The sequence below is a fragment of the Lepisosteus oculatus genome, chromosome 1 (assembly GCF_040954835.1).
Source record: "Lepisosteus oculatus isolate fLepOcu1 chromosome 1, fLepOcu1.hap2, whole genome shotgun sequence".
NCBI classification, from domain to species: Eukaryota; Metazoa; Chordata; class Actinopteri; order Semionotiformes; family Lepisosteidae; genus Lepisosteus; species Lepisosteus oculatus.
In genome coordinates, this window is record NC_090696.1 from 35,637,828 (window position 1) to 35,650,669 (window position 12,842).

General features: G+C 39.0%; 1 protein-coding gene across 8 annotated transcripts in view; it reads right to left on the bottom strand.

Moving 5' to 3' along the window:
* reep1 (receptor accessory protein 1) overlaps positions 1-12,842 on the bottom strand; it is a 45,214-nt gene that overhangs the window by 12,974 nt on the left and 19,398 nt on the right. For 6 of the 8 annotated variants that reach the window (XM_015344971.2, XM_069189684.1, XM_015344973.2 and 3 more), the window contains exons 4-7: positions 11,612-11,732; positions 9,559-9,672; positions 6,439-6,489; positions 776-941 (exon numbers count right to left, since the gene is read on the bottom strand). In XM_015344971.2, the coding sequence (XP_015200457.2) occupies positions 776-941; positions 6,439-6,489; positions 9,559-9,672; positions 11,612-11,732 (452 nt within the window). The remainder of the gene's footprint in view (positions 1-775; positions 942-6,438; positions 6,490-9,558; positions 9,673-11,611; positions 11,733-12,842) is intronic. The other 2 variants (XM_015344974.2, XM_069189685.1) reach the window with 1 other exon arrangement.

Below are 12,842 nucleotides of genomic sequence, written 5' to 3' on the forward strand. Positions count from 1 at the left end.
AAATGTTTTTCCACTGCCTGCCAGCTGTGAGTTTCCTACAGATAAAGAATTTAAAGGCACTGCATTGTGAAGAGAATGGATTATTTTTAAAACCCCATATTTACTGCCCATCGAACAGCTCAGCCCTCAGAAATAATTTACCAGAGACAAATACTAGATACCAAAAGACAATACTTTGTTGCTAAGCAGGCTTCATGTCAAAAATAACTACTATAAATAACAATTTGTTTTCCCAATCTCCTTTACTTTCAACTGGTTTGTGAAATAATGAGCAAAATTCTGTTTTGTCAAATTAAAACCTAAAGGTCTGCCTTTTTTATAATACTCTATTGCACTTAAGCAATTTATATAATCAGAATCCTATTAAGACTGGTGAGCACTGGTGATCTTTTTTTCTCTTTTCAAAAGGAACGTTGATTAACACCAGTTTTCAAAAGTTTTACACTAGAAAACAACATCTGAAAGTGAGACGAAAAAGCAAAAAGAGAGGAGGGATTGACTTAACCAAGCAGGCTTTAACAAAATATTTCAGTATTCCTATAGAAACAACCTTATTTATGTATTCTGCAATATTTATTCTGTGTGTTTTTATGTCAGGCCAGGTAAATTTCTTACTTTCTCTAGAACACTCTTGGAGATAGTTGTGTTTGCTTAGGATTCATCCTCTTTTGCACCTCTGACTTGTATAGACTTGAGATGAGAGTAGCTGCAGCCCCTCTGACAGTGAGGCCCCCCCGTCTTTGCCAGCCGTACAGTATGTGCCGTGGGAACTCACCCTTGCTGGAGGCAGATTCGGAGTTGCTGCGTGTGGTGGTCCTGGCCCTGGGGTTTGTGCTTGAGGACCGAGAGGGCATGGGGCCGGACACGGGCCCTTCTCTCTGGATGCTGGACAGGTCCTGCATGCTGAAGCTCCGCAGTCTCTCAGAGAGCGCCCCTTGCCCCTGCCAACGGGAACAACAATTCATCGTTAACACCCCCTCAGGACATTCACTTCTGGCCACAAATAGCCCATCTTTGCGATGCCTTTCACAGACGTCTACCTTCACGTTACTTCTAAATGACCTTTCCTGTGATGAACAACCTTGTACAGGCTAGAGAAGAAGGCTAGTCACCTGAACTCGAAATCTCGCTTTAGGCAGCTGGTGTAGATCAGTATCTAAACAAATCTAATCATTTGCACTTTACCTAGTTTTTACTTACTCAGAAAAGCTAATCAATATTCTGAAATTCTGCAACACAAATCTGAAATATATTTTCCTGAGCCTGTGCACCTTGGAATTATAATGGCAGCTGCACACCCACACCAGAAAACCTTCAGAATTAACGTTGTCCCCTCCTTTTTTTTTACCATCATATGCTGTAAGAGTAACTGCTTGCAACGCAACCACACTTTACTGTCCAGCAGAAGGGCTCATTCTTATGGCATGCAACTCAGTGCTGTCAAAGGTATCACGGCATAGTCCGTCAGTACCTTTCTCCTTAGGGAACTTGCATTACAAACCTGTTTTATAACACAAGAGGCTTCCGTACTTTAGATTTTAAAAGAATCATGCTTTTTCAACACAACTCAGAAATGATTCATAAGACACCCACCATGCTCTGCAGTGGCTACAGTGTCTTAGCTGGCAGTTGATTGAAAGGAAGCTGCAGAAGTTGTGGACAACTTGTGTAAGACATGAGGCTTTTTTTGACTCACTGTAATTTTACATGACAAAACATTACACATTACGTATCAGCTTGCAGAGTGAGCGCTACAGAGACTGCCTATGACTTTGTACGCAACTGTAGGAGGACTGAATCTTTTTGAATAGATACACTGTCAGCTTTATTCACTGACATAATGCAACACTGTGTTTTGTTTTGTTGCTGGTTGGACAATGTACTTTATCGACTTACAAAGAAACCTTTTTTCAGATACTTTGCATGAGAAACTTTATTGACCGTTCAATACCTTTCAAGCTTATTCAACATCGGTTTCCAAAGTTAAATGTAATATCCTATTGTTTCACTTCATAGTAGTATTTAGTATACTAACATCCTGTTGTGTATCACAATCATCATGTCTTTCATTAAATTAACAATCATACAGGCTCCTTCATACAGTAGGTGGTGCTGGCTATGATCTAAAAGAGAAATCATCTGCGTCAGTGGACAAAACAGTGCCCGTCGATAGGAGTTATCCCACCTCTTCATACCAAAGTCAGCTCTGGTGAAGCAACATCTAATGCAAATAAGGCTTCACTTGAAGGACTCTTCACTGACAAACACGGTTGAAATTGTGTAGTCTTTTCTGAGACTGTCAAATCATGCATCCCATCTTCTACACTTCTCCTCCACTGCGCATTGGAAACCTTAGCTGTCTGAGAACCGTAAATGATCAACAAAAACCTAGACAGAGACTATAAAAGTAGAGAGAAAGAGCTGCTTTTGTGGGTTTTTACAATTGAAAAAGAACAATGTCTGAAAATGTGAAAAGCATTCTGGCACTTTCCTTTACATGAAGCCACATTACAAAACATAGATTTAAAAGATCTCACCTTCCCGATGAGGCTTGGTAATTGGGTTCAAATTTGGATTAATTAACTGAATGTGTTTCAAAAGTATCGTAGTCCTATCTATGGTCTCTGAGCGTCACGCAGCACCTTTTTGTAAACTGGACAGTACATTTGACTACATTAGTGTATTGTTACACAGTGCATTGCAAAGCACTATGACCTGCAGTACTATGATGTATGTGTGGTGAAAAGCTCATGCTGTACAATAAATCTGAAAGGACGCATTGACTCAGCTGTGATGATCATCTTGAAACAGTCCCTCTTCTCCCTGTGCACATTTAGAGGCTGTTTTCAGTTTGAATGATCGTTGCTATGGTTCTTTGTTTCTTCCTTTTGCTAATATGGTGCACGTATATTTGTTTTTTTACGGTGCTTTTCAAGGCATGGGTATCAGTCTTTGTGTTCAGCATAACAACAAGTGTTAGGTGGCATCCATAAAACAGTGCCAGCACATTGCACAACAAAACACCAATTCACACTAACTGTGAAACATGAGAGTTTCACATAGTAGCCAGCTAGTGTATTCTCAAACTGAATAGAAAAACTTTCTCAGATTCCTAACCCAATTCCACATTTTCCATGCATCCACAAAGCATTTTACCACACTAAACAAGCTTCTGCAAACAATACTTAAGAAGAAAATTTATATTACACAAAACTGGTGAATTTCCAGAAACAGAGAATATTTTTGCCTGAACACAAACTATATAGGTGTCAACTTCATCCTCCTAACAATTGACTTGCTTTATGGGATGATTGCTTAAAAAACAAAGAGATTTACACAGATATTGAGTGTTTCTTTATCTTCATCTTTCAGAAGCACCCATGTGTTATGTACGGATACTGTACATTATAATTGGCATCCTGAGATCTCAGTCTTCATGTGCACAACTATTTACTTTCTGCTTTTCTGCTGGGGAAAACACTATTGTGGCATTCCTGTCCTCTGCCTTCCCATGAGCTTAACGTTCGGCTTCAGGTTGTCAGAAATAGGCTGATTAACAGAAATTAAAGGGCCATGACTCAGGGTTTAGAAGCCTTTTCTTGCTTTACCTTCTCAATAACAGTAGAGCAATACTGTCTAGATATTTTGATTACCGGTACATTTTGTTTTATGACATATATCATCGCTATATCGTATCAGTTATATCATCGCTATAATTTACTTAGCCTATATCGAGAGAGGTATATTTCTTGTGGCCTGTAGCATCCTTTCCTGGATAAGACCAGTTGTAACTTCCTGAGTATCTTCTGATGTTAGATAAAGGATGTGTTCGAGCCTGGTAGTCTCAATAGTTATCCTGTTCCACGTGGTAGAATAATGCAATAGCTATGAAGTTAAATCAAATAACCACAAGCGTCTAGCAAGGAACAGCAGCTTTCCTTAAAATCATGGGAAGTTAATGGTAATCTCTGCCACATAATGAAAAACATGCTAAAATGATCACCTTTGCTATATTCAAGGCTGAATTCTAGAGATTCTATCAGGCAAACAGATAGAGCCGAATTTAGACAAACAATGCAGGACAGTGTGGTCTGAGAGAACATTGGGGTGCAGTGGGAACACTAGAGGCGCAGAGGATACCCCTGAATATCCTGTTACCATACGAAATTGTATGGTTTTAATACCCTTACAGCTTGTTTTAATGGTTAAATGTTCTCATTATGTGTGTATATGGCACTTTGTTTCTTCGTCTCTTCTGGAAACCTCCTTTCATTTTAAAATAACTTTCAAAAATAATGCTCAACTCTGACCACTAGAGCACAGAAAAATGAATAAACACTGTCACTGTCAGTCTTCAACAATCCGCCTTGACATCCTTCTGTCACAGTCTCCCTACTCTACCTACAACCCCTGTCGCTCGTCCACTAACCCAGCCTTCAATCTCCCACATCCCGGTCCCCTTCATTCTCTGCCTTTGTCCATCTTTGGAAATCACGTAAATCAGGACTATCCAGCCCCTGACCATCTTCTAGTTCCTGTGCTCCTTATTCTGCTTATTGAAAAGGCTAGGAATAAATCTAATGTTTTCATTTGTACAGTACTTCTGCGTAATGAGAACTTTGTGTATGCTGTAAGTTAGTATTACTCCTACTTTATTCAGATGACACTTTTATCCAAAGCGACTGACATTTGCACTCACATATACAGCTGGACATTTTACTGGAACAATTCAGGTGACTTGTTCAAGAATTCAACAGAGGTTCTCACCTAGGATGTGAACCTACAGCCTTCTATTCATGAGTCCAGAACCCTAACCACTTCTCCACACAGTCCAAGTTGTGCTGGATACATGTGTCTGCTAAGCAGGCTAATAATGTATGCATTTCCCTTACATATTTCCTTCCAATCAGCTTGTAGATGTGTCATTACCACTCGCATAGCAAGCAGTGTCTCGCCCCGTCTGAAGATCAGGGATAACAACACAGTGAGGTAGCTCCTCCCCTGCAGACAGGGCAGTGCTACAGCTGACTGATTAAGATGCTTTCTTTTTTGAGGTTTTGGGATTCTAGGTTTGCATTAATTGAATTGGCTCAGTTTTATTACCTCAGGAATGGGGTGAATATGGCCCCAGAGATCTTGCTTGGACTGTTTTCTCATTCCCAGACAATTCCCTTCTTGAGTACCATAGCTAAATTTTATGTGTCCCACAAGCACAACATTTATGAAGTCAGGTACCTGACAGTTCCTTCACTTCAGTCCAGGCCGTTAGACTAGGTACAATTGCTAATGTGACTGCTGTTCTATTTAATTAAACAATGTTTCAATACATTATTTTTAAATATACTTGAACGAGAATTTTAATAATTTTTACAACTTAAAGTGATGCATTCTTATACTTAGACCATTACTGTTTTTGCAAAAATTATGTTTTTTGCAAAAAAAATCTGACTTGTTAAGGAATTTTGTACCATGAAACACAGAATGTGAAGCATAAAGAGATGGAGACATGGAAAGATAGAGTTCATGTACTCAAACTCTGGAAATAATGAATGTATCATATTATATTGTATCAAATATATAATTTATAATATGGAAAGGAACACGTAATAGGTTTATTCCATGCTGAAAAGAGAAGAGAGAATGCACAATATTACAGCTGTGAAGCATTCTTCAGGTGTAACGTTGTGTTTTCTTTCTTCTCTTTTCAGCATGGAATAAACCTTTACTTGTTCCTTTGCAGACTACGCATGCTGACACAGCTACTCATCTGAACTAATTTATCATATATTTGGGAAGTGCAAAGTGAAATTGATTCATGCTACGAGTGTGTTACAAAACACTTCTTCTAAGAAAATGACTCCTAACATTTTCAACCCTATCATTTGTTTTGTGAAGCCAACATAATTTTGTTGATTGGCTAAACCTTGGCACAATACAACTGATAAATGTAGCATGTCAAGAGAAAATGTCCTATTCTTACAGATATGATTTTTTACAATCCAACTGTAATTGTTTCTTTAAGTTAGCATGTAAAATTCCTTTTCAAAATTAATGGCACAAAAAAGGACAGATATGAAAATGGATTTATTGTTTTCATTGAGCACCATTCATTCATGGGGTCAGAAGTAATATGAGGCTGGTTTACAATGAACCCTCATTGTGTCAAATGTAGCTCAGCAGCAGCAGCCAATGACCAACCAATCTGATCCCATATCAAACAGCCCAATTTTTGTTGGTCGCCTTGTCAGCCATTATAAATTACGCCATTCTTTTAGTCCTTCCTGTCACAGCATAACCCTTCTGTGACGAACGTTTGAATTTCACTGGGGGGAAATCATTCTGTGCTTCATGTTCAACGACTGACAGTCTACAAAACAAGTCTTGTTAAAAAACCACAAGGTCATTAGTGTGCAGTTAGTTGTTCATGCTAATGGTTACCTTCCCATCTGTAAACTCCCAATATGTGATTATTTTGAGCAGGTGAGAAACCTGGTGGAGAAGAGATGGTTGTTATGGTAACAGAACATTTGGAGCAGAAGACTAGTTAATGGGACACTTCACCTTTCTCCCTAATTGGTTCGGAGAACTGGTAATCTGGACACATCAGGGCCTTTTGAAAGGATCATAACAATTTACCCTAAACACTGTAAAACCACTCTAAGCAACCACAATGTGCCAATGGATACATATGTTACAATAGTTATCTTTTCGAAGTCCCCTAATTCGTTTGTAAATTTCTTTGTGGCTAGAATGAAACTCAAGAAGGTAATAATCAGCAAGAAAACCTTGAAGAATGGAGCTCAATTTAGGCTCTCTGTTCCTGGCCCTTTACAAAGATATAGGTGCTGTTTCAATGTCATTTTGCTCCTGCCACTTAATCATGTCTGAATCTAAAAGTGTGATTTCCAAATCAATGCAACCAATACCTCTCCTTCCTACTGGCTGTGTACAGGCTGTTTTTTTCTTTTCCGAGGTCTCACTCTGTTTGCCAGGAAATTTTGTAATGGACACTTAAACCTGCTTGATCAATGAGGTCCTCTTTTCCTGTGAAACACGAGGTCAAGCTCAGGGTGTCGAATTTCAGGAGTGAGGCTTTCATTAAACAAAAAAAAACTTCTGTCTCTCCTGTTCCCTTTACATGTTTACCACACCTTTTTTAACTTCACTAAAATAAGTTTCTCAATTTTTGCCTTGAGATGCCACTTGTTGTCTCACTGTCCTAAGTTTTTTTTGTTCTCTAAATGCATCAGAGATTTTAGTTTAATGTAAAACCACATAAAAAGAAAAAAGTTACAGCAAAACAAATTGGGTCAAGATGATTTTGACCTTACTGGAACATAGTAATCTGTATTTCCCAATTTGTAAGCAGTCCAGCCTATGCATTTTGAGATCTTCACATATAAATGTCACAATAAATGTCACTGACCAGACCTTGGGTAGTGGAAACCATGACAACATCAAGTTATATAACCATTTTTTCTGCACATATGTAACCTTAAGATATCTTCAAATGTTTTAATAAAATTACAATGCCACACTCCACTGTTAACAAGATAAAACAGGCACCACACTGTCCACCGCTCAGCTCACCATTAGAAAGTAAAGATTTACTGCATCAGATTCAGACATGTTCAGAAATGTTTCTTTTGAGCACTAAAAAGGCCACAGATTAGTGGAGTCCAAACAGCCCCTCAAGCTCGGTTTCTCTGTAGTCCCACAGGCAGTGCTGGTGGTGCTAGAACACCCCCCCCTCTCTGGAAGTAAATGGGAAAACATGCGGACTCCACACAGACATAACTCTGCCAGAAATCCAAACCAGGACCCTGAAGCTGTGAAGCAGTAGTGCTAACTGCCACACCATCGTCTATGGACAAATCTATGTCAAAAGCATAAACAAAACACACTGACTCGTAACGGAAAATAGTGTCTTTGTTCTGGACTTTAGACATGTCAGAATGTAATAAATAGGCCCTAGTCTACTGGCCTTCCCTCAGGTCTGAAAGCCCTTTGCAACACAAAGGGGCTCCACCTACACGCATAAAAGGCCTCAAAAAGATAAAAACAGAATCACAAAAGAGCTCCTCCACAGTCATTTGAACCCTGCGTACAGCGGTATAGCAACAACACACCAGAGTCAGCAAGACATTAATCACACACACCAAGGTTTTCCCCAGCATAAAATACAAGTTGGCTCATAAAGATTCTTTTCATTGCGACCAGCCTCAGTGGCTACAAGAGAGGAGTCAATGGTTTGTGTACGCACTTGCTGCCTGCAGTGTGCTGTAGGTGTCCCCAGCTCACAAAAAAACAACAACTGAGTTCAGTTCACAGCTTAACTTGCAGCCTGGTTTGATCCCATGAGCAACCACACCTTGTTTGAATGAATACACTCAGAATGTAACCTGGAGGCTTCTTATACAGTGGACTTGAAGGACATTTCTCCATGAATTTCAAAGGTTTTCATTAGTTTTATCCTCTGCAGATGCAATAAGCTAGGGATGCATACTATAAGCTTTATACATAAGCAATAAGCTCTGTGAATTCAGATGTCCAGGCAGGGCTTTAGCCACTGTACCTTGCTGCTTGAACCTACAACTAAATCTAGTATCTGCAGTGTGTCTCTGTTTTAAAGTGCTGAGAGTGAGGTGTCTGAGAGTGTGCATGCGTTAACTGTGCACGTTACTAGGGGCTGCAGAAATTCATTGTTAAAAAGGAGCATATAGAGAAATCATACTTTATCCTAAACCCTCAGAACAGAATTCTTAGATAATCTACAGTTCATGGGGGGCAAAGGAAATTCTGATATGTATGTCATGCCAGCCCTTCCACAAAATGCATAAGAAACTAAATTCCAGCATATGTGATTAATAATAACGTATCCAGGGATGGCGCTGATGTTCTGTTTGCATTTGTGATTTCATTGTCTTCCAGACTGCACCCCAAAGATGCAGTAGCTATGAGAGAGTCAGTAATTGTACACGGCACACGCAAGTTTGTTCCGCCAATATCTAAATCAGTTAGCAGGATCTGAATAATTAAAATAGGAAGAATTTCATGTCTCAGGGAAATTCTTATTGATAAAATCTCTGAACGTGAGATTTTGAGAGTTCAAAAAGACAGTAATTCATTTTATTTATAAGTGCGTAAAGGAGACTTGAAATTGACTCTAGATGGAAACATGATTCTGATTTCCAGGAGCCAACTGTCACATTTTAAAAGCACAAGTCTTATTCTGTTGAGTGAATAAGAGGCCAATATTGTTTGACTTCAACATATCTTAAGAGTGGTGATAAACTGCTGTTATTAACACTGTTTTTAACAGATAAACATAGAAAATGAACCTGTCAGACTGAGCTCAAATAACCAAATAATTAAAATAATAAATTGCTCCTGCATGAATTATATTTACGCTGCTGTAAGTATGAGACAGTAGTTTTTAAAGGTCTCCCCTAAAAGAATCAACCCGGTCTATCATCAGAACGCACAGCACATTAACGATTTCCCTCCCCTGCAGGATGAGTCGGCAGAATGGCTGACGAGCCAGAGTGTCGGCGTTACCTTGGCAGCAGCCGTTACCGCAGCAGTGGCTGCCACGTTCAGCCCTTTCCTCCCAAAATGCACCAGGGCATCGTAGCTCTTGTCCTTTGCCTGGCAGAGATAATCATCAATTTCCTGGAAGAAGACACAATTAAGATGCAGAGGCATTAGGACCACTGATTATACTATATTTTTCTGTTTTTCAGAGCTTTGTGGGAAAGGCAGAACATGAATGCATCCTCACAGCTTGCAGCCAGTGTCCAGTAATACTTGTACAGTATATACTGTAGAACATCTCTAAAATATCCATTATCTACTAAGGACCTAAGAAAATTGACCACACAGACAACAGGGTCGGTTAATTTGTTCCACACACTCTTTGGACTTTTTTAAACATGCTTCAAATACTAAATCATCTGCAGATTTCACAGTTTAACAAAGGTTATTAAATTTGACTATGCATAATATTCTGCAGGTTTAAAGACAGAGCCTTTGAAGTCGTTGACGAAAACTTGTAAGTTTGCGATTTTGTGATCTAACTTGGTCTACATTACTGATTTAGCTGGTTTATTGTCAATGGTATACAGCACTTTATTCTGTCACAGTCATTATATGAGTAACATTCCAAGGTATAGCACAGTGTTTACAGTTTTCCATTATTCATTCATGACTCGGATAACCAGGAGCTGGAAGAACCTCAAGTCTGAAATTATTTTACCCAGAGCTCAAAGGAATGTTCTACACTGATGCACTGAAGAAAATGAACATTTTTTTTTGCCTTAAACAAAGACTGTAAATGGATATTCCATGAACTATGCTATGAAGTACTAAACAGTCTAGATGAGACAAGTGGCCTCCTCCCATCTGTCAATTATCTTAAGTTCTTATAAAAAAGTTAAATGAAACACAGTACACAGCCAGTCTGGCTTTTCTCGGGGGCTGAGTCCTGACAAAGAGATCTTTACTTTGTTTTTAAATCAGACACAAGCTGAGCACAGGAGGGCCACAGCCTACAAACAACTCTTCCAGACCTGAGGAATTGTGTAAAACGACTCTATTATTATTTACAGTTTGCTGACACCTTCTTCCAGGGCAGCTCAGAGGGGTTGCCATTCTTCCATTAGCTCAATAAGAGTTTTAGATGGCAGCTGAAAATTTGGCCGCAGGATATCACTGGCCTGAGGAGTGATAGCCATCTTCCCTTTCTGCTTTACCTCAATCCCTCAATGAGAAAGAAAGTGCCATGCTGCACTAGCTCGTTAACTGCTCTGTAATGGGTCCAATATTACTAATTAATTACATCTCCGGCACTTATTTCCTCCTGATTCCTTTCATCTGCCATTTTCCTCACTCCTTAAGAATTTTCATTGAATCTGTTGGATTCAGAACAACAGAAACAAAAAAAGAAGAGCTGGAATAACATTGGATCTTTTTCTCCATGATTAACAATTACACTGCCTGCAACCTGCATCACGTGGATGAATTAATAATGTGAATTAAAATTTCAAAGGCAGGCAGACTTGAGAAAACACCAAAGCCTGCTAACCAAAGCCCCAGATGCTGTGAACGAAATTCACGGAGGCATAACTGGTTTCTACTTTATCTTCCACAAACTGGCCACTGTGGCCAAAAGTGATTACACAAGTTTTTTGTATGCCATTCTGCACCCTCAATGTATTTTCACAGGATATTTTCATAATAACTCAACTATAATAACTATATTATTTCAATTTCCATCTATTTACAAAGCCTACTGAGTGAAGCTCACACGTACCTCCCCAGTATGTGTAAAGAGACACAGACAAAGAGAGGAGGAGAGAAGAGAAAAGAAGTCACAGTCATCTAGTGCCTTGCACAGAGAGCAATTCCAAGATGCTTTAAAGTCTCCAGTTGTAACCATTTTCAATGCCTTCTGAAGAGGTTCTTAGGAAGGAAAGTCAGAACAGAAAAAAGGCCTGCTTCCACTCATTCAGGTATGTGTTGCCACTTGAATACACTCTCAAGGTGTGCTGCACAACAGTGGCTCCTCACAACTAAACCTGAAATGCTAATAGGCCAGTCATACTGCTCTTACCTTTTCTTTAGAAGACAGGGTAGGGTGGACAAACTTCCTGTAGAGCACACTGGAGCCCTTTGTGTACGGAGACAGCAGCCACACTACGAAGGCAATCTTCAGCTCATAGTAAAAGGGGAGCCTGCAGAGGAGAAGCAGAAGTTATACGAAGTCCACTCGCTTCATAAAAAGAGCCGTGATGTACAGCAGTCATAGCAGACATTTACACTCCTATATAAGGAACTCAAGAATGAGAACATGTATTTCTAAAGATTTAATAGGCAAATAGAAAAAACAGCTCTGTAAATACAATTTGTACATGTATAGTACCTCGCCAGGAGTTCAGTTAAAGCCCTCTATGTACAGTAGTATTAAAACACGTTCTCATCATTTACATATTTCAATCATATGTTTAAAACACCTATTATGCTTTCCAGTTCATTCATTTTAAATATATCATTTATATTCCATATCCCTGAATCAAAGTCATTAATATTATGGAACAGTATAATTTGTTTTGAACTGAGGATGATTATTACAGATTATAAAGGTCTTTTTTTAGCCACAAAAAACAGAAATACAGGTGACATTTTCTGTGTCATTTTGTCTAGAAATATCTGCATGGACGAGTATTTCTATTGTCTTAAATTAGGTTATGTTCTCTTAGAAATCAGATTCCGGAGATGTGTGTCGCAAAGACCCAAAACTGAGTCACATGTCTTCCATTAAACTGTCTGTTATCTGAATAGGCCCAGGCAACAAAGACAAGTTATGAAAGAATTGTTGCCAGATTTTTTCACTCTGTGAGAAAACTGCAGACAAATATATCATCCTGTCGTAACAAAAATGCAAAAAGATGATGCAGTTGGAGACATCGAAACTAAAGCCCTAAAGAGGAGGGAGGGCAAAACTCTAAAATAAAATAGTGAATTTACATAAGAATAAGGACATAAGGACAAAGAAACCAATGTACATTGTAATACAGTCTGTGTATCTCTATTCAAATGAGTTCAGAAGAAAAGAAAGAATAAAGCACACACCACCAAAATCAGTGTACTACTCTATTATTACCACAAATAGTATACAGTATGTATCAGGGTACAATATCATGCATATAACTAGAGACTTCAAACGCTGTACAACAGAAGAAACAACACAGTGTGTTTATAATGGCAATAAAGGCTTGTGCAGCACTGGTTCCGCAGACAAGCCTGTAGTCCAGAACTGTAATGTACAGTAAATCAGCAGCAGA